At 34.6% G+C, this 22,500-nt stretch overlaps 3 protein-coding genes and 2 non-coding genes across 5 annotated transcripts in view; 2 read left to right on the top strand and 3 right to left on the bottom strand.

The window, feature by feature from the left end:
* Positions 1 to 1,634: 1,634 nt before the first annotated feature.
* On the bottom strand, positions 1,635 to 1,706 carry Trnah-gug (transfer RNA histidin (anticodon GUG)). The gene has a single exon. It is a non-coding gene; the product is annotated as a tRNA-His (tRNA).
* Positions 1,707 to 5,736: 4,030 nt separating this feature from the next.
* Positions 5,737 to 11,379, top strand: LOC131936619 (ketohexokinase-like). Its single transcript, XM_059293681.1, has 8 exons — positions 5,737 to 5,842; positions 7,939 to 8,041; positions 8,764 to 8,883; positions 9,150 to 9,281; positions 9,741 to 9,822; positions 10,067 to 10,208; positions 10,638 to 10,752; positions 10,866 to 11,379. Exons 2-8 carry the CDS (start codon positions 7,947 to 7,949, stop codon positions 11,149 to 11,151), a joined length of 972 nt encoding a protein of 323 aa, XP_059149664.1. The 5' UTR covers positions 5,737 to 5,842; positions 7,939 to 7,946; the 3' UTR covers positions 11,152 to 11,379.
* A 164-nt stretch (positions 11,380 to 11,543) lies between these two features.
* On the bottom strand, positions 11,544 to 15,482 carry LOC131936628 (putative peptidyl-prolyl cis-trans isomerase dodo). The gene is made up of 4 exons (XM_059293694.1): positions 15,278 to 15,482; positions 13,937 to 14,128; positions 13,467 to 13,621; positions 11,544 to 13,381 (listed from the first exon to the last, which is right to left on the bottom strand). The coding sequence occupies exons 1-4, from the start codon at positions 15,324 to 15,326 to the stop codon at positions 13,316 to 13,318; spliced, it is 462 nt and encodes a 153-aa protein (XP_059149677.1). The 5' UTR covers positions 15,327 to 15,482; the 3' UTR covers positions 11,544 to 13,315.
* Positions 15,483 to 15,779: 297 nt separating this feature from the next.
* On the top strand, positions 15,780 to 15,851 carry Trnah-gug (transfer RNA histidin (anticodon GUG)). The gene has a single exon. It is a non-coding gene; the product is annotated as a tRNA-His (tRNA).
* Positions 15,852 to 18,307: 2,456 nt separating this feature from the next.
* The window catches only part of LOC131936620 (rhomboid-related protein 2), a 10,547-nt gene continuing 6,354 nt past the window's right edge, over positions 18,308 to 22,500 (bottom strand). Inside the window, exons 8-11 of the mRNA XM_059293683.1 lie at positions 21,862 to 21,962; positions 20,514 to 20,634; positions 19,623 to 19,718; positions 18,308 to 18,683 (exon numbers count right to left, since the gene is read on the bottom strand). Coding sequence (XP_059149666.1) covers positions 18,511 to 18,683; positions 19,623 to 19,718; positions 20,514 to 20,634; positions 21,862 to 21,962 — 491 coding nt within the window. The 3' untranslated portion in view covers positions 18,308 to 18,510. The remainder of the gene's footprint in view (positions 18,684 to 19,622; positions 19,719 to 20,513; positions 20,635 to 21,861; positions 21,963 to 22,500) is intronic.

Here is a 22,500-nt window from a genome sequence, read left to right as displayed (position 1 = left end):
AATGGTGTGCTAAATATACGTAGCTAAAGTATGAAAAATTTAACCCAGTTCTACATAAAAAGACGCCTGTGTATGTGATGTTGATGAAGCAATACATTGAATGTGTTGATATAGTTTGTCTGATTTATTATATTTTTTTTTTTGTAACGAGTGATCTTTTGTTGAAATACAAAACGTGGAATACTGTTCGATATACAGCAAAGGGAAGCTAACAGTACAAACATAACTAAATCAGAGTCGCTTCCCCTGAAATGACGCTTAAAATAAAATTATATTCATTTTGTTTTTAATTCGAAATTATGCATAACATTATACTTTTTGTAATGTATTTCTTTTAAAATTGTTTCCGTATACAGTGTAAATATTTTATTTTAATTGATCAACATTAAGAAACATGTTTTTGAGCAGATCAATTTTAGTTTGGCAAAATTGAATCGTTGATCTATCAGATTACCATTACAATTGTAAACATTAAGATTTTGCAGAAGGGACATTCATTTCCTTATTTGATATCATGTTCTGTGTTTAATGCTACGGTTTTGTTCCATATAATGTGTTCTGGCGGTCAGATTTTTAACTGACTGTCGTGTTGTTATGTTAATGTGGTTTTTATTATATATATATATATATATATATATATATATATATATATATATATATATATATATATATATATATACATATATATAACATATATATATATATATATATATATATATTAATTGAGCCAAAGTTAGTTGGTCTAGCAAAAGTTATGTAACTTTAACTGCGGATAAAAGTTTCCAAACAAAAGCACACTATAACAAGCTTGCTTCTATGTACATGAGTTGGTTTCATTTAACATCAGTTGTTATTTAACTGTAGTTTTTTGTTAATGTAAACTTAATATTTAATTTATTGTAACAATGTTTATTTATTTAAAATTATATGTATGTATATGTATATAGGCCTATACATATATATTATAGTATATATAAGCCTATATATTATATATAATTTATTTATAAACTTCGATTGATTGTACATTAAAAAATTATCTTTGTATATGTGTTACAATTCCCGAGTGATAAACTGATGTATACTAGCACTAACTGGTTTTTGGTGTAATTAAACAAAGCATTTCGTATTATATATATATATATATATATATATATATATATATATATATATATATATATATATATATATATATATATATATATATATATATATATATACATATATATATATATATATATTGAAGTCTACAGTTTGCGAGATGTTTGCGTGTACTAGTTGTGAGACATTTGACGTGTAGAACTTGTAAAGATGATAAAACGATTGACAATGTAATTAGATCGCTATTGATGACTGACAACGTGTAACCATATAATAACTATCATACAACCGCCGTCTGCTCCCCTAATAAAAGTTCATTTCAGATATCTTTTCTGTTCTTCGTGTTTTTCTTATTTGCTTTTTTTTTTTTTTTTTTTTTGGAAAATTTCATTTGAACACTTTAGCAATGTTTAACTAATTTTCAACCATAACATAAATTCTTTTTCTGTAGCTGAAGAATAAAAAAGAATAATCGTGAGCTCTAGGCACAAAAAAAATACGTGAGCTTGGCAGTGCGAGACGCACAGCAACCATTATGCCGTGACCAGGATTCGAACCTGGGTTGTCGCGGCCACAACGCGAAGTACTAACCACTATACGATCACGGCCAGCGCGCTCACAGAAACGAGGCCCTAACATAAGTTTAAATAGCTAGGCAGGGGAGATGACCCAAAGTTAGCGTACAGCTAAGCTCCCACAATCTGGACGTGACATGAACCAGATAAGCCGCGAGCTGACACGTGTTGTGATAAGTCAGGGACCTTCAGTGACACGATCTTTGATTGTCTGGACGTCTTACGTCGTCTACATGCCCGGACGTCCTTGACCGCATGAATTTTTTTTCTGTATAGGCTCTTATTTGTAAAATGTGATTTTTATTTCTCTTTGTGAACATTTGTGTACTGTGTTTCTGGGGGGGGGGGGGGGGGGGGGGAGGGCACTTGAACGTAAGAGACAAATATTTTATGTAAAAAGGAATGGTATACTTAAACTAACGACCGCTCCTCTCCCCCTCCCCCAAATTGAACTCGGTTAAAAATGTCTGAAAGCAACCCTTGTTATATATAAGATATAGAGCCAATAGTTTAGTCGCTTTTCCGCCCCACAGTTCTTCAATCAATCTAACCAATCTAAGAATATATAGAGGGGGGGGGGGGGGTGAGCCTAAAACAGCCTAACTGGCCTATTGTACTGGCTAGTCTCCAACCCAGCACCGCCCCAACCGCACACACCGGGACTCACACTTCAACGTCCAGTCCTCCTTGTCAACAACTCAGCAACTCAGCAAGCACAGAGTTACCGTCCTTGTTTGTCGAGATGCTCTTTGTTGTTGGCCAAGTGATTTATTAAGAGTTGACACATCGTAATACAAAACTGAACTGAAACCAATTTCTTATGAAAAAAATATTTTCAATCCATTGTATGCTAATACTAATAGTATAGTGCTTAATCCGGCTTAAAGTTAGTGATCAGTCTACCATAAGACCAGCTTGCAAAGTTTCTGATTTATTCCTCGTATATTTTAAATGTTCGTTATAAAACCGCATCTAATGTTAGACTCAATAGACTGAGTGTTGTTAAAAAAGTAACAGGGCTACAGATGGTGGGGGTGGTGGGGGTGCGAGTTTTGACGTGGGGTTTGAATTACCGAGGTGTCGTAGAAACAAGTGAACACTACTTCACTTGCCCTATAGACCGTCAGGTTTGAAAAGGGAACTTAAAGAAATGTTGCCTAGTAGGTCTATTGTTCAAACATGTATTTTAAGTATTTTAAAAATATAGTTATGGTTATTTTAGATTAGGTGATGTTTAAAAGTCTGACGTTATTTAAGGCGGTGTTACCACTTTTTTAACGAAACAATATGTGACTTTGGACACGGTCTGATATACGACTACTAGAATCTGGAATCAACCACAGACAGGCTGGTACTAGAACTAAATAAACCGGTAGTGATCTCCCCTAAACTTTCTCGAATGTTCTTATATAAAACAACAGGGGATGGTAACTGGGGATATAGTTATGATTTTTAATCCATTTTAAATACTTAAACTTTTAAAAATAGAATAGAATCTCATAAAAAAAACATTGCGCACCAAGCAAACGCCGAATAAAAACGCGTATAATAGTGCGCAATATTATTAGTACTTTAAAAATTTACATTAGTTTTTTGAGAAATCGGAAGTAGCGTAAATTACTACTTCCAGTCAACGGAAATTACTCAAAATTTAACAGAAGGTAGAGAATTAGATCTTTTACTTACATGTGAAATTTCATTTATCTATCTGAAATAGTACTCAAGTTATAGGCTTTTGAAAAATTCAAAGTAGGAAAAGTACCACTTCCGGTTATCGGAAATCGCTCAAAAGTTGATACGGATCTACGATTTTGATAAAATACTTATATATGAAATTTCATCAACCTAGCTGTAACGGTACTCAAGTTATCGTGTTTACACACGGACAGACAGACACACAGACACACACACACACAGACATACGGACAAGATTGCAAAATTATGTTTTTCCGTATCAGTGAGGTGTAAAACGTCGAGATTTGTAAAAATCTCGATTTTTTTTTTTGCACGATTACAATACTTTCTCTATACTACGTATATACGAGAAAGTAAAAACTAAAAACTAGAACTAAAACTCTACCTAAATTTACTGATGCGGAATTTATGATACTCTTTTTTATTGTATTACGTCTTTAGGGATTCAGTTTTGTAATGATATGAGTATATGAGTTGGATTTGGACCTGCGCCTTTTCGTTAGCGTCTAAACTTCATTGGCTTTGACATAAGAAACGTGTTTGTTATATGACAAAAGTTTTAATCATTAAGCACTCCTGGTGAAGTCTAATTTAACCCTTTATTTACGGAATTATGTTCCGAATGACATTTTTTCTTAAACAATGTATTATCATATTGCTTTTGGCACATTTAAAGCATATGTCGAAGGAAATTTTGTTTCATAAATTTTTAAGGGCCCAAACATGTATTGGTACTTATAAGTACCGTCAGGAGTGTAGGACATTTTTTCCAAAAATTAAAAAATTTACAAAACAGGAAAAAACGATACAACTTATTAAATAATAACATGGCAATCATTATAACAATCATTTTTTTGTAATTTTCACTCATAAACACAGCACAAAAGTATATTTTGAGTACGATTTTTACTGGTTTTTCTATCAGAACACATCTTAGACCTCAAACACAGCAAAAGGTGCCGACATGTCATGCTCCCTCATTCCTCATTCCTGAGACATTCTTGTCTGTCGTCTTTCTGGTGTGGCAACAGTTGCCGGACTGAACCTGCTTTTGCTAGAGGCTTCCAATAGCCATTACAATGAGCCGCATAAACAAATATTTTGAAAACATTCAGTACACTACTACTAGTAATACTAGTATAATTGTAGCCTACTAAAATGTTATGAATAGTCTACACTACAGTGTAAAGTTCATAAATAGAAGTGAGCTCAATGTGTTTGGAATAGCCGTAGTGGCCTACTGTTTTGTGTTTACTGATTCAAAATTACAAAATGATCTATACTGCATGCAGATGTATGGACTATTACTAGTCTACATATATACATGTATACATTACGTACACGCTAGCCATTGTATGCAAGACAGTTTTTTGCAACAAATATAACTTACAAATCTTACTTCTAGAACTAGACTTTGGTATACAAATAACGTATACTAAACCTAGTAAACGAGCCTGCAACTGCCACCTCTATTCTTGTTATTCTTTTACTACTAGAAATCTGCAATTAATTACAATATTTCTGAGTAAAACCCTATGATAACCCTCTTATAAATGCATAAATATATATTTTTAAGTACATTTCGATAATTAATTATCAAAATAATATTTATGTCAATCCACATCGAAAATCAGCAATTTCCAAGAAATCCTAAAAAATGTCCGTGTGCCCTGACGGTACTTATAAGTCCACTTGTAAACATCGATCTATTACAAAGACAATTTGATAAAAATTGTATAACTAGAAGTTAAATGTATTTGCCTGACTATTGAAGATGCCAATAAAAAATATTCGGCGTTGAAAACGTGAAGAATAAGGTAAAACAAAGGGAAATTAGGAACACATATGAGGTATGTACAGAACAATTGTGAACTACCGATACAAGTAGAGATTTAAAATGGCGCCACACCAGTAATTTTCAAAAAACATCGTTCCCTCCACCTACCTGTGACTCAAGGGAGATAATACTATCAATTACATCAATAATTTTTAAAATTCATCTTAAATTAAAAATAATACAGGCGCTTAATTAAAGTGGTACTTATAAGTACCGTCAGTAGATAAAGGGTTAATGTTACTATTTTTCGAGCATTTAGTTTTAATTAATTAAACTATATAAAACTCCGGGTAACACGGCCACTGGAAGAGGTAGGTCGTCCCTAGTGCAACTGGACTGTTGATTTAAGTAGTGTATATATGTATATGCACTTATGTATATTGTAACACAAATGTAAAAAATTCTTAGTTCCACCAATGGAATCGAAACCCGGCCGCTTGTATGGTAGGCAGGAGTTCTAGCCACTAGACCACACTATCGAATTGTCCAGTTGTCGAGGGTAAAAAAAAACAGCCTCAAACTACAACCAAATGAAGACTTGAATCGTCTTCACGCGAATGCCATAGATCTAGATTTCTAGAACAAGATTCTAGAATATTAGGCTTATTAGGACTCTAGAAAGATCTATCTTTCATAAGTAAGTTAATTTAAAATATTTAATGTGCACTCTCTAGGACAATCTAGAATCTAGATTTAGAATCTAGATCTAGAATCTAGATCTAGATCTAGATCTAGTCTAGCCTAGTTACTAGTTAGACTTCTAGTAGTAGTTACTAATTTTTTAAGTTAGTTACAGTTAGAGTTTGAACCAAGGTTCGTACATTATTAAAATTGGGTTGGAAAAATAAATTGAAAGGTTGAGGGGGGTTCAAATTGAAATCTTGAGGGTGTGGGGAAATTGCGAGACGCGAAAAGCGAAATGGCGAGGCGGGAAAATGCGAGAAGATCATGCGAGACATACCTGCGGAATCAAGGGTAAATAGCGAGACACTTTTTGCGAAAAAAAGTTTTTTTTTCATGCTTATTTCATCTTTATTTATTTAAATTATTATTTTTTTTTAAATAAACTAGCATGTAGCCATACCCTTTAACACGAGTGTTGTATGTTGTTATTTTTTATCTAGATTTTATTATATATATATAGATAGATAGATACTAAGAAGATAGATAGATCTAGATCTAGATCTATTTAAAAATCCTAACATCGTTGCTGTGCTACTGTCATCGCCCGCTCTTGTTAGCGAGAGGAAAATCCCGGCATTAATTTTAAAAATCTACCCCGCTCATGTTTATACAAACGTGAGCTGTGTCATTGTGAATTGGTATAATTTTGTCAGCAGGAGAGATATTCTGCAATTGTTGTACTTGCAAAAAGTGTAAAAGTATAAACAATTCTTAAAAGTGTAATTTATTTTTTATTAAGTAATTTTAATTACAAACAAAATTTACAAACAAAATCTTCTGAAAAAGTCCTAGCATTAATCAAACACACCTCGTCACACCATCTTTCACACATAGTACATCCAACCCACCAGTTCATTAGACTCCCATTTATACTGTGCTAACACAGAACATGAATATGAACATAATGGAAAAAAAAATGTGCGTCTGTAGATAATCTGAATAAAGTCCGCTATGGACGAAACTACCATTTAATAGCTAAAAGGGGTCATCCATAAATGACGATTTTTACCCCCTCCCCCTCCCCTCCGTCACACATTTTCACAAAAATCCAGACCCCCCCCCCACTAAAATGACGTCACCTCAGTCTTCAACCCCCCCCCCCCCCCCTCAAAATTGCAGTTGAATTTTTTTTTAAACATCGATATTTTCCCAAAATCTTGTCTAATTTCTGTATTTTAATCAATTCCTATTACAATTTATGAAAACAGTTTTCTAAAACACGAAAAACATTGCTTTTTTATAGTGTGACGTCACACATTTCTATGCAACAATACAAAATATGTTTGCGGCGGCACGGCGATCTTCAAAGACGGTTTCGGCGGCTTCGGCGTTCCACACAAAAGAAAGAAGTTGATCTATCGTTGGCGGTATTTCCGTCGGTTTCGAACAAGGTGGTATTCTAAGTCGACACAAAAGATGGGGGGAGTTGACAAATCATCAGTATGTCTAGCGACGGAAAAATCGGAAGTTTTAACAATGTAAACGAAACGTCTTTGAAGTCTGGACCAAATACCACTGAAAATCGGGTGCGGTAAATTTTTCGCAGAAATCTTCGCATTTCAACACCACCCAGCGTAAGTATCGGGTTGTGGTAAAATGCGAGACAAAAAAGTCACTTGGCCGACCGTTTTCGCGCCCTTCTCGCATTTTCCCGCCTCGCCATTTCGCTTTTCGCGTCTCGCAATTTTCCCACACCCAAATCTTGAGGGGGAGGGGTGCAAATCAAAAAGTTTGTCCCCGGGCGCCGGGAAGGGTCGCTATGCCTCTGGGGCCTGTAATAAATAATTTAAAATCCTATTACTGAGTATTTCTAGATCTAGATTCTAGAATCTAGATCCTGGGTTTAACTTTTAAGCTTATTTAATTTATTATATTTATAACCTAGGCCTATTGGCCTATATATAAAAATTTTAAAAATGTAGGCCAATTTAAACGCTACTCTACTGAGTCTTACATCAATAGTAATAGGCCTACATACATAACTGTCTAGTACATACATGATAATACATAGGCCTACATACATAATACTTATAATTATTATTATGCTAGCTGGTCAAATGCAGGGGAATAGAGGAATATTATGTGTTGGATTGGCCTGTGTTGATTTTGTTAATGTTGTGAATGAATATCCTAAGGAGGATTCTGATCAAAGGTAAAACTTTGAAATTACAATAAAGGAAAGTGCGCTTATTTTGTTTGCATTTTAAATCTAAGGCCGATTGTAATTTTGCACAATACCTTATGCTAACAGCCTAAACTACTATCATAATTCTTACTATTAAAAAAATACCATTTTGAGGTAGGGTAGGGTATTCAGAAAGTGTGACATCACTTTTTAAATAGAAATTTAAAAAATTGGAATAGCAATTGTTTGTTCATTTTTCTCAAGACTTTTCTATACATTTTAGTAGAAACTGATTGATTTTAACCCAGCCAAGGTAAAAAAAATAAGAAAGATGGTGTGGTTGAATAGTAGAGCTGATAATTACCAACCTAAAAGTTTGGATCCTGGGCTTGAATCTGTAGGATATCCCTGAGTCCACTCAGCTCTGATCTGTACCTGACTAACATTTGAGAAACAAAGGTGGCTGGGCATAGTGCTGAACACACTATCCCCTTGTATGTTGAGGTCATTATTTACCCCATGTTTCTTGGGCATAAGCAAGAAAAATGATGATGATAGGTAAAAGTTGCAACTAGGGAGGAGTCCTTAGACTGAATTGTAACATCATTTAGTGCAAGTAGTGTGATGGTATAGGTAAAAAAATGTAAAAAAAAGTTTGATGTTATTTATGAATTAACCTTAACAACAAACTAATAATTAGATCATCATATTTTTGGACACGCAGTTTAATTTGAATTTTTTTCTCCCAGGGGCTCTGATTACTATTGGCAAAGGGGAGGGAATGCTTCCAACAACTGTACAGTCCTGTCGTTGCTCTCTGTGCCATGTGAATTTGTGGGGGTGCTTGGATCCCAAGGGGCTGAAGCCAGGTACCACCTTATGAATGGTTGGCTAACATCACGTTAGCTTTATGTAGGTAGAGTCAAACAGACTACTGTAGAACAAAGTACGACATGGCGTAAAAGAGCAATTCCTAATTTCAATCAACTCATTGACTAATTTAGTTGAGCATGTTTTAAATTAAAAGCTCATTATTTAGAATATTTTATGATTAATAAATGTATTAATAGTCTTAAAATTCATCATATAAATTGATTTTAAAAAAATGTTTGTGTAAACTTGTTCTTTGCTATAGATGGATAGCTAATGACTTTGCCACGTGTGGTATAAACATCAGCCATAGTGTGGTTAAAGATGTTCTCTGTCCTGTTGCAACGATTATACTTAACGTGGGCACTGGTACGCGCACTATTTTATTTTATCCTAGGTAAGGCTGAGTTTAAAGATTTTAGATATTTATGTCTGTTTTTGGGACGAAGTGGCCTAGGGGTAGAGAGTGACTGCTAACCCTTAAGTCTCGAGTTTGAATTCGGGTAAAAGTCAGTAGACTATCCCTGAGTTCACCCAGCAGATGGGTACCTAACTCACATTAGGGTAAGTAAATGCTGCTGGGCATAGTGCTGACCACACTATCCTTCGTGTGCAGATGTCACAGAAACAATTGAACTCTACTTCACTTGCCCCGTAGGCCGTCAAGTTTGAAAGGGAACTTTATGTCTGTTTTTGTAATATACACAAAATTCTAGAAATATTATTGTTGAAAATTGCTCTTGAACCATTTAGTTTCAATGTTATTACATTTAAAAATAATTAGAAATCTTGTAATTTTTAAAATATATTTGTTATTTGAATGTAAAATATAAATATTTTTTATAACCACAACAAGAGACCGACCAGAGTTGAGCTATGCAGAGTTCCATGACATCTTTAAAGACGACTTCTCTTCATTTTCATGGACACATTTTGAAGTAAATAATTAATTGACATCATTTTCTAAAGCTTATAATTTCAGTTAGTCCACAATGGCCTAGGTCACATTTTTGTGGTTTTGAGTTAATATTTGAAATGTATAGTTTACACATTCATCTAAATAATCAACATTATAAATAATGTTATAGTGAAAACACAATTGTATTATTACCATGATGTTAAATTATTTAGTATTTTTTATATTATAGGCCTACACATTTTAGTATTTAATATTTTTTTCAGCTATGTAGTAATGTCAGTGAAATATCTAGTATGCTAGATGATGTCATCCGTTACAATAACTCCTTAAAAAACGATGATGTTGTCGTTGATGACAAAGTTTTCATATCAGTTGAAATAGAGAAACCAGAGTTTAGTGGATATGGTGAGAGTCCTAGTTTATTTTCTTTAAAAAGTTAATTTACCTTTTGTAATTTCACTTTAATTGTAGAGACAATTTTTAAAAACCCAGATTTAATCCTTTGGGTTAAGATAAAGATTATCAGATTACCACACTGAGAAACAACCTTTATTTTCTGACATGGCCTAGTTATAATGGCTATGAACAGATATGTCCCTTTTAAACAAAAATGAAGATGAAGAAAATACAAAGCAGCACCTTGTTAATAATTTCTGAAATGGCAAACGAACAAATAAACTTCACACACATCTGGTTTTTGCAAATGTGAATAAATACTTTCTTCTAGTAATGTTGTGTAACCAAAGATAAAGAGCTGTTAGCCTTTATCTATCTCCAAACAACTTGGATTGAGTGCCCCATGATCTTTTTTTTTTTTAATTTATCCTTGAATAGATTCTGTGATGACAAAAGCAGACCTACTTTTTGTCAGCAAAGATTACGCAAAAAGTCAAGGATTTACAGACGCCAGTTGTGCAGTGAATAAGCTGTCATCTTTGTGTAAACCAAAGTAAATACAAACTATTAACAAGTTTCTTGTAGGCTGTATGGAATAATGTATAACATATTTGTATGCTAATATTAACATTAATATAACGTTTTCTATGGTGACTATAAACACAGTGCTGTGGTGGTTTGTGCATGGGGAGATGAGGGTGCAGCGGCCAGCTATAAAGGTCAGACACTGACGTCTGCAGCCCTGAGGGGTGTCAAGGTCATCGACAGCCTAGGAGCAGGGGACACTTTTGTGGCTGGCTTTATGTCAGTGTTGTGGAGGGAACAGTACCTACACAAGTACACACTGACAGACTGCAGGCTAATCATACAACAGGCTTTGGACTTTGCTTGTAAATTGGCAGGGTTGAAGTGCAGTATGTTTGGGTATAAAGGGTTGAAGGACTACTGTTGAAAAAATTATAACGTTAAGATTTATGTTTGAATGTAAGGGTTGAAAACTACTATCAAATTAAATTAAAATGTTGAGATTTATGTTCGGCTATAAGGGGTGAAGGACTACAGTAGAATCAAATAAAAAAGCTGAGAAAATGTTAGTTCAATCAAAAGCTTAGAAATTCAATTATTATACTTTGATGTTAAAGTGCAATAAATAAAATGTATTCAGATTTTTGTGACAAAAAAAAATGTAAATAAAAGTAATGAATATACATGAGAATCCACTGTTGTGAACAGTTTTTCTTAATATTCTTCGTAAACGTTTTCTTCTGTTAAAATAAAAGCATAACTACAATATTAAGAGATACTTGCTATGATAAAATGTAAGCAGAATAATGAAATACTATCTTGGTCTTCAGACAAGTTTATTCAATAGTTTTACAACATGTATACACTGAGTGTTCAAACAGACAGTGCAGGTACTGTACTTGTATAAACTTTTACATGTAACAAACCTACAAGGATTCATCAATAGCTTTTTCTAAAGTTGTGTACAAAAACATTCACAGCTGAAATAATGCACAATAAGAATTTTTAAATTAAGCATTACTCTCAAACTGGAACAATTTTTGTCCAAATAGAGCTATTAAATTTTTAAATACAAGTCATTTAGATCAATCTAAATAGTATAATTTTGACAAAAAAATGTTACAAGTATGCTAACAATTCAGATATATTATATTGTATGTAGTATCAGAAATCATATCAGAATTCACTTTTGAATTGTATGAAGTAAAAAAAGAAAACACAGTAAAGATAAAACCAAACAAATTCCTAAAAGGAATTTTCTCAAAACCAAGAGTGTGTCTTGTAGCATAACAGCTAAAACAATTTATTGATCAAAATTAACAGGACAACATTAATAAGATCTTTTTTTTATGATTGTCTCAAGTTGCATGAGTAATAAAAAAAAGGAAGATAACTATATAACTGAAGATGTACAGGAACTGAAACACTGTTTAAAAAATCATTTTTTTTTTAAACTGAGTGCTATAGATACTTAAGGATGTATACTTTAACCTTAAATGCACTACACAATCAAAAAGGATAATATTATAGCTCAAAGAGGATGTTAATAAATTAATAAACATCTAGTTTGATGAAAAAACAAACAAAAGCAAAGTGGTCACTAACTAAGCAAAGATGAACACAGATCAACTGTAAGCAAAAAGACAAAGGCCTCTCTTTAGATATTTTACACTATCTTTCTTGTCATTAATAAGGCAATCTCCATTACATAAATGGTTAAAATATAATGCCTACAAATAATCAAGGAAACCATCAGTTAAAGTAATAGAAAAGCACATTCAGTGTACTAGAGTGAAATATTGCCTTACAAGCAAATAAAGAAATGGTGCAACACTTGGCTAAATATTTATAAATTAGGCAGCACTATTTTTATTTTAACTTAAATGACGGAATTACAGGTTAATAAGGCTTTTGTTTGCTTTGCATATTAAAAGTTTTAAAATAAAAAATATTTTGTATTTTATTTTTAGCTATTCAAACAAAGCACAACAAAAAACACTTTAAAAAAAAAAACTCCATTTAAAACAAATAACAGTGACGAATAGTTTTGACATTGTTCATAAAACTTTGCTTAAGTAATGAGGTGAAGGCAATTCAATTATAAATGCAATTCTTTAGTTTAGTAATAACATTCAACTGCATCAAAAGATAATAATTACCGTCAATATATTAAAATATAGAAGAATCAAACTAAATTTAAGAGCAGACAATATGAAAATATTTGTGGTTGGAGAGCAAAAAATAAATCAATGTTCAAAATTACCCTCAGGCTCCAGAGAGAGTTAACTCCCCCCCCTCCCACTTCCTATTACCAAATTTTAAGTGTGACAGAAAATGAAATATGGACAAACATGAGATTGAAACACTAGAAAAATAAAATATGCAGACATAGGCGGATCTGTCCTCCAACGTGTAAGAGAAAAAAAGACCTATAAAAAGTTAACCAATTTTACATTTTGTACTAAGTGTTATATTCTTAGTGTATTACACTTGTATATCTATGGGGATTTTGGGCTTAGCTCCCAGTATCTCAACAAGGCTAGATCCGCTTATGTATGCAGCATTATTCAAATGAAGAGAATCTGTGAAGTTTATGCTGTCCTTAGTATGATGTGAACTCCTGAGTCTGTTGATATAGGCTCACTCAATTCACCAACCTGTTGGTAACATAATATTTTTAGTAACAGGTACATTAAAAAAATTATCATTCAATAGTTATCGATAGAATTACTTTTTTAGTACCTGAAGTTTGAATGAGGCTTCTTCAAAAGGCCGCTGCATTTGTCCTGGACCAAAGGGACCTAAATCACCCCCTTTTCTAGCAGAACTGCAGTCTGAGTACTTCTCAGCTAGCTCTGCAAATGTGGCCTCATCATTAACTATTTTATTTCGGTATTCTGAAATGAATAAAAGATTAGAAAGTAAGTAAGGCTATGAAAAACAGTGAAAAGAATAAAATATAAGGAAGATAATATGAAAAATATCTTAAGGTAAAACGTACCAAAAAAAAAATGAGACTTTCCATTAAGGACTATAGTTCTTTAGTTTTCTTCAGTGCATAAATTAACTTTAAAATAATCATGCTTAATAAATCAATTCTTTTACTAACAATATTATATAAAAATATATTTAAAAATACACTTAGACCTGTTATAAGAACATTACAAAATACAGAGTTTTAACCAAAATTTTTAAAAAGGGAATTTACTCACGTTGTAGCAATTCTAGTGCCTCCTCCTTAGTCCTAGTTATCTCCTCCCCTTTCCAGTTCTGTGGACGCCTGGAATGTTTATGCTTGACTAGTAAATGCGAACATGTGACTTTGTTGGATTTCTGCTCAGCTGGCTCAGTCGGTTCATCCCACTGACTTTCTTTTGTGTAGATGTTCATATAGTAATCTTTACCTGTATGAAAATTTTTTTTATTTTGAAGGTGTTTCTCTAGTTTCAAATAGCAGAACTTAGATCTAGATTTCATTTCTAGAAACCACAAAACCTTAGTACGATGTAGATTGCAGCTTACAGAATACACAATTCTAAATTATACTATAGTACTACAATAGATCTAGATTTAAAGTAATGATAATTTAACGAAGTGTCTATTCTCAATTGAATTTTTAAACTTAATTAGATTCTATCAAGAATTTATTCTAGATCTACTATCTCTAGTCATTCTACATCTAAATCTAGTTCTAGACTAATTCGACTCACAGATCTATCTAGAACTAGTGATGATTACTGAATTACTTTTAAAATTAGTATTTCAATTAGTTAAGCCCTAGGCCTATAAAGTTTAAAATAATAAAAACTAGGTAATCTCACGAAATAGTGTCATTAATTATCCAGGTAATGTTTGTTGAGATTCGTTAACATTAATTACTGTACATTATAGTTTATTTGACCATTAAAATAAAAATAAAGACAAGTGCATTAAATTAATGTTTTAATAGACAGAAAATTAGCAACAATTAGGCCTAGATTTAGTAGGCCTTATATCTAAATATAAATAATAGTCGTGGGTAATATCATGATATAGCGTTAGTTATTACTTTGGAATAGTACAGCAGTAAAAAACAGTAAAACAATGGCGTAGTCTGTCACACCGTTCCGGAAACCACTGGAAATACTGTAAATCGTCATTTAGGGCTTAGGGCCTATTTGGTGCCATATTATTTCTAATAGGCCTAGGGGCCTAGACCTACACAATGTTTAAAAATGTGCATAAATAGATTAATGTAGTAATTAATGTTTTTAAAAGAAACACAGAAAAAAAACTTGCAGAAGATTTGCGACAACTAGAATTCTAGATTTAGTAAGATTATTTTAAAGATAAGATGTCAGACCATTAGATTTAGAATCTACTAGGGCCACTAGGGCCTAAAGTTTTAAGTAGTAAAAAGAACTAGAACTATGTTTAGTAGCTGCTACTACTGGTGGTGAGACTACCATAAAAAAAAACTAAAAACTTAACTCGACAAAATTACTAAATTAGGGTAGGCCTAACATATTTTTTTAGGAGGGCCTATTATTTTTTTAGGCCAACATAAAAATTACCGTTATTACGACTTGTTCGTTTTTCCCAACCAGGTGGTATTCCTGCCATTTTTAGATCTGCGAAATTCAGTTAGTAGAGACAATATGGATAAAGCAACTTGATTTCTAGTCCAGTCTAGGACTAGATCTAGGATTTAGAAATTGAGGGAATTGTTTTTCTTACGATAAAATCGATAGTTAGAATCTACAAAGATTGCAGAATAGTTTCCCCTGAGAACATCTAAAAACAAAACCAGTGAAAACGAAATAAGTATTAATTTACCACGGCACATTTTTATTAAATAGACCTGTGTTAAATTAAATCAATTAATGATTAAGTACAAAATATCATTTTTTCATTTTCAATAATTACCAAGACGTTATTAATAGATGTGTGATTGATAATATGTGTGTATAAAGAAGTTTTGATTCAACAAAAAAAATTTTAATCTTACCTTTTGTTTTATCTCATATAAAGTCAATTGACACAGTTACTACGGCCCGAATCGATGTGAGCGCGCTGGCCGTGATCGTATAGTGGTTAGTACTTCGCGTTGTGGCCGCGACAACCCAGGTTCGAATCCTGGTCACGGCATGAAGGCTGCTGTGGGTCTCGCACTGCCAAGCTCACATATTTTTTTCAATAATTTTTTTTAATTAATAAATTTATTACTTATTTTTTTCAGTATTATTTTAGAGATTGCAATATTTTTAAAATTTCTCTAAAGGACCCAAACGAGAATAAAGGACGAGACATTTCTAAGTGCTAGATTATGTCTTTAATTGAAGCCTGGAGTGGCCCTTAGTATTAAAAATTTACGTCGCATCAATTCTTCATTTTTAAAACATCAATATTTTGAATTTAAGTAGGTCTACATCTAGTCATATTACATTTTAAATAGTTTTTTCTTTGTGCGAATTGTAATGTAATGAAGATGACTCAATAACCTTCAGCAAGTTTAATTGGCATCTCAATAAAAAAAAATACATAAAACATTTGTGGCAACCAGCTTCGCAGGATATAAAAAAAATATTTTAAAACAAACTTTAGAGCAACATGCTTTTAGATACATTGAAAACAAGAAAATAAAACTAAAACAAGAAAATAAAACTAATTTGCTTTCTTTAAAAATATATCTAATATCTCATGATAGATTATAAAAGATATTGATATTATCAAAGCATGAAGAAAGTTCGAAACAGCAGAATAATAAATACCGCAACTTGTCACCATTGCTGTTGTAATATTGTCTTACAGTTTGAATATTTTTAATGCAAACTAACACCAAATTAAAACTTATTAACTCCAAGCAATTTCTTGTCTTTCAAAAGAACATAACATGATTTTTTTCAATTAGCAGCTGCTATTTGTGCTATTTAAAGACTAGTGTTTAATATAATAAGAACTTATGGGCTAGATAACTATTCTGTTCACTGATAATTACATAACACATTTTTCCGTTTTACTTGTTGCAAAGGTTTTATTTTGATTGTTAAAAAAAAAAAATTAAACTTTTTTTTCTTTTTCTTAAACTTCACGATTCTTCTTTCGAATGCAGTTTTGCTTTTGTAAACAGTAGGCCTATATATTTGCCTTAGGAAGATGTTCTAGACCAGCTGGCAATACGTACACGGGCCCTGGCAACATCTTGCTAGTATATTTTACCTAAATGATTAACCTACTCTTCCTGGAGACTGATCTTGAAAGCCAAAGTTAGTAGAAAATAGGCGTTGCAAATAAAAAGATGAATGATGGTTAAACTCACAACTCCAGCAAAGGTTACATTTGTGAACGAAGATCTGTGCTTGTGGGCCCATATCTCAGTGGCGTAGCGAGGTCGGGTGTCACCCGGTGCGGCACCTAATGGTGTCACCCCCCCCCCAGAGGCGTAGCGACCCTTCCCGGGAAAAAACTTTCAAACTTTCGATTTGCACCCCCTCAAACTTTCCATTTGCACCCCCCCCCCCCCCTCAAATTTTTCTCTATATATTGTGTTTTTTTTTTTGCCATGGTGTCACCCGGTGCGGTCCGCACCCCGCCCCCCCCCCCCTCGCTACGCCTCTGCCATATCTATAAGGTATGGCGTGAGCGCCAAAAGCACCGACGCTAAAGTTGACTGACATTATGGCATAAAAGCGCCTCACTCATGTCTGATGCTCAGAAGTATGTCTAGAAGTATACACCTCTTGCGATAAATTAAAAGTTTACATAACATAACAATGGTAGATTCGTAGTTTCAGTATTTTTTTTAAATAGCAGTTTAAAATTTTACTTTAATCTCTGAAAAAAATGTTCATAGGTGGATCGGCTGCCCCCCCCCCCCCTCCCACACCCCCCCCTCCCCTCCCTTCTCCCCTGCATACGTTACTAATAAGTAATGTTTCTTTTTCGAATCTGGCGGTGGATATGGTAGAGACAATAGACTTAACTTGGTTCCGTGACATTGGCCCGTGAAAGGAAAAGGTGGTTAACGCTATCAATGGCGTAGCGAGGTCGGGTGTCATCCGGTGCGGCACTTAATGGTGTCACCACGGGGACAAACTTTCAAATTTTCGATTCGCACCCCCCCCCCCTCAAACTTTCGATTTGCACCCCCTCAAGGTTTCGATTTGCACCCCCCCCCCTCAAACTTTCGACTTGCACCCCCCCCCCCTCAAGTTTTTTTCTATATGTTTTGCTATTTTTCGCCTTGGTCTCACCCCCCTAAATGGTGTCACCCGGTGCGGTCCGCACCCCGCCCCCCCCCCCTCGCTACGCCCCTGAACGCTATCCCTTTCGAGTTTACCCTCCCTAACGTCAGTCAGGTACCCACCAGAGCTGAGCCGTCTCAGTATCGTCTTACGAACTACAGCAGAAGAAAGAATAGTTACTGTACGCCAATATTCATTCAGCGGTAAAGAACTCAACTTTTCATTAATAATAACGAAAATTTCTATGTCAAAAGAACATAAATTTTTGAAAGTAAAACAAAAAGGCAACAAATAATAAAAGTTAAATATTTTTATGTTCATTTTTTTTTTTTTTGCATTTTCTCTCATCAGTAGGCAGTTGAGTGTTGATCGAAATATTTTGTCCGCTACGGGTTAATCTAATTGTGCGACATCTTAGGGGTTAATGATTAAACAAGCTCATCTTCCCTTCAGACACAAGCTAGGGTCAAGGGATGTTTGAAACCCACCACCAAGCCAGTCTCTAGGAGATTCACAAACAGCCTTGACCGTGCGTCGCCTTCATGCTTGAAGGCTATCCTTCATTAAAAGTACTGCAAAGGGCTCCAGTCGGTAACTGGATATTCCTTGATGAAGCCGTTCACCAAACAACAAAAGACGAAGAAGCATAGAAATGCCAACAGAAATAACCAGCCAAGGTACCGTTCCCAGGTCGAAGTGTTCAAGTTTTTCAGCACTAAAATGCCTAAAAGCAAACCTGTGAGAGAAATTCATTCACAATTTACAAAGAATTTATGCAGTGCTTTTTTTTTTTTTGTAAAAAAAAATAGGTGCCGGCACTAAGTGATGGACTGCCTAACTTTTAACTACGAAAGTATTATGGTTAGCATTATGCTAAGCCGCCTTTGCTTTCCCTAACGTGATTCAGGTACTTTTTAGAGCTGGGTGGACTCAAGTACGCCCTGCAGTCACGAGTCCGGACAGAGATCCGAGCTCAAGACATTCAGGCTAGCAGTAGAGCAGTCTACCACTCGACCACACGTCGAGTAAGATGCAACATGTCTATCAAACATAGCCGAAATTTTTTTTTTTGTCAATCATCGTTGGTCATTTCGGTGGGATACACTATTTCATTACACTGTTTCACTTGGTTCGCTAAGTCTGTCCTGCTCTCTATATATGGGTAATCCTGTAACTTAATTTTCAACAACTTCTAACACCGTTCAAAATGTCCGCATGCGCTCGTCTCCGAAGACAACGCAAGTATATCTATTTTTTAATTAACCTGCATATTTAAGAAAAATAAAGATTAGTCTGTAATAATAACGTTGATAAAAAAAAAAACGGCATTCAATTTGTTTCTATCTTAAATGTTGATAAAGAATCGCCATCATATTTGGTCGATCAAAATATTGGTGAAGGAATGCATTTAGATTTAGTCTAAATCAGTATGAACGTGCTTATATCGGGTATAGCATATGCTGACTGCAGTGGCGTAGCCAGGGTCGTCTCAAGGGGGGGGGGGTCCAATTTTTACCCGGGGCCAAACTTTCGATTTGCACCCCCCCCCCCCCCGAAACTTTCGATTTGCACCCCCCCTCATACTTTATATATATATATATATCGAGGGGTCTATGGGGGGGGCTATGACCCCCCTAACACCCCTCCTGCCTACGCCACTGGCTGACTGACTTACCTGTCTGGAGCCCCCCAATGTGGGCTATGACGCCAGTTCTGTTAGAGGCGGGCGCTGAGAAGCGCCGGTAGAGGGCCAAACCGGTGTCAGGTACAACTTAATGAATGGATGAGAACAGGTACAACTTAATGAATAGATGAGAACAGGTACAACTTAATGAATAGATGAGAACAGGTACAACTTAATGAATAGATGAGAACAGGTACAACTTAATGGATGGATGAGAACTGGTACAACTTAATGAATAGGTGAGAACAGGTACAACTTAATGAATGGATGAAATCAGATACAACTTAATGAATAGATGAAATTATTTACAACTAAATGAATTTAAAAAAAACAAACAGGTACAGTTTAATGAATGGGTGAAATCAGGTATGAACAGATAAAATTAGGTACATTTAATGAATACGCGAAATCAGATACTACTTAATGAATAGTTTAATTAGTGACTACTTAACACACAAAACTAGTTACAGCTTAATGAACTAGATTAAATTAGTTACAACATTAATAATGAATAGATGTAATGAGTTGCAGCTTAGTGATAGAATAATTAAAGCTTTTATAATAACCCTAAATCGTATAAGACAATCAATGTTTCTTCCAGACTTTTTTTCCGGCGGGGCACTTGATATTTTAGGGAGGGGGGTGGACTAAATTTTCCAGGGGCCGGACACTGGTGACAGTATATTTTTTCTATATAAATTTCCATTTCGTTTGGGGGAGGGGGGGGGCAGAGCCCCACCGAAAAGATTCCTGGAAAAAACAACAATATAATAACAACAATACAATAACAAACAGTTCAATATAATTACGTTGATTCATTAATAAATTTAAAAAATGTGAGTTTAAAAATTAAATACAAACAAACAACAGCAACAAACGTACCAATTACGAATATAGCAGCCAGCCTAAAAGGTGCGCAGAGTACCAATCGGAGTATGCTGATACACACCTTCTTCTTACTGTTGGTTATATCCATCGCATGGTAGTTCATCTCGCTCCAGTTCTGTGCAGTACATAGATTAATTTCGAAGTGTCTACTCGGAATAAGATTTTTCGGCAAAAGATAGTTCTGCGCATGCGCAGTGACCTATGGCTAGGGTTAGGGCTAGAATGAGGGTTAGGGGTAGGATTAGGGCTAGGGTTAGGGATAGGATTAGGGCTAGGGTTAGGGTTAGGGATAGGATTAGGGTTAGGGTTAGGATTAGGGATAGGGCTAAGGATAGGATTAGGGTTGGTATTAGGGTTCTGCGGTTGTAAACACACGCATGCGCAGTACCATCGAAAACATCGCCGCTAAGATTTTTCGGCAAAAGATAGTTCTGCGCATGCGCAGTGACCTATGGCTAGGGTTAGGGCTAGAATGAGGGTTAGGGGTAGGATTAGGGCTAGGGTTAGGGATAGGATTAGGGCTAGGGTTAGGGTTAGGGATAGGATTAGGGTTAGGGTTAGGATTAGGGATAGGGCTAAGGATAGGATTAGGGTTGGTATTAGGGTTCTGCGGTTGTAAACACACGCATGCGCAGTACCATCGAAAACATCGCCGCTAAGTCGTAGTTTCTCTCCATTGCGCATGCGTATCGCATGCGTATCTTATTCCGACTAGAATCGGCCAATTAATTTATGTTTACAAAGTTAGTTCCCTTGAGATAAAAAAAAGACTTCTTTTTTTTTATAAAGTAACGTTAACATAGAAACCCCAAGTCGCGAGAGGAGCTTTAGTCGGTGTTTCATTCAGACATTTTTCTCCCAAGGTTCGAGGGGGGGTACATACAATTTTTAGAGGGGTTGGGGTGCACATACCCTAGCTTATAAATAAGCTAGGTTATGACTTTCATTGTAGCGGTGTATTGGATGTCTTTGAAATAGAATTGTTAATCTGAACTGCGATATAATATGCAGGGTTTCTTTTAGACATTTTTCTCAGGCGGGGTTGGGGTGGGGAAGGAGGAGGGGGCACCTGCAAAATCTGTTGAACGCACTTAAAATATCCAGGTGGTGGCGGATAGTGGTTACAAATATACAACATATTTTTTTACTTAGTCCTGGGGGGTAGGGGGTGAATGGACGTTCTCGGGAAGGGGGGGGGGGCACTGTTTTATTTCTTGAGAGGCGTGGAAAAAATATCTGCATATACTGCCATCAGAGTCCATATGGATAATAACCTGGTGACACGTCATACTTGCAGAGTAAAATTTCGTGACTTGTCCCACCCCCCGATCACGTGACTCACGATAATAATGGCAGCAATATGAGCACCAATCAGAGCGTACACACCACCACTTGCACCCGCCAGGTTGACCCTCAGGTCGGCGACAGAGTTGGCCAGACAACCTGTATTAATTTAGACACATTAATGTATTAATTTAGACACATTCATGTATTAATTTAGACACATTAATGTATTAATTTAGACACATTAATGCATTAATTTAGACACATTAATGTATTAATTTAGACACATTAATGTATTAATTTGTGACGGTGATTGAGTTGGCTAGACACCCTGCATTAATGTCTTAATTAAGACACATTAATGTATTAATTTAGACACATTAATGTATTAATTTAGACACATTAATGTATTAATTTAGACACATTAATGTATTAATTTAGACACATTAATGTATTAATTTAGACACATTAATGTATTAATTTAGACACATTAATGTATTAATTTAGACACATTAATGTATTAATTTAGACACATTAATGTATTAATTTAGACACATTAATGTATTAATTTAGACACATTAATGCATTAATTTAGACACATTAATGTGTTAATTTAGACACATTAATGTATTAATTCAGACACATTAATGTATTAATTTAGACACATTAATGTATTAATTTAGACACATTAATGTAT

Source organism: Physella acuta, unplaced genomic scaffold, assembly GCF_028476545.2.
Source record: "Physella acuta isolate Inbredline_101_S28 unplaced genomic scaffold, ASM2847654v3 ptg000182l, whole genome shotgun sequence".
NCBI classification, from domain to species: domain Eukaryota; kingdom Metazoa; phylum Mollusca; class Gastropoda; family Physidae; genus Physella; species Physella acuta.
Note: the sequence above shows the minus strand (reverse complement) of the source record. Positions and strands in the feature narration are given on the sequence as shown.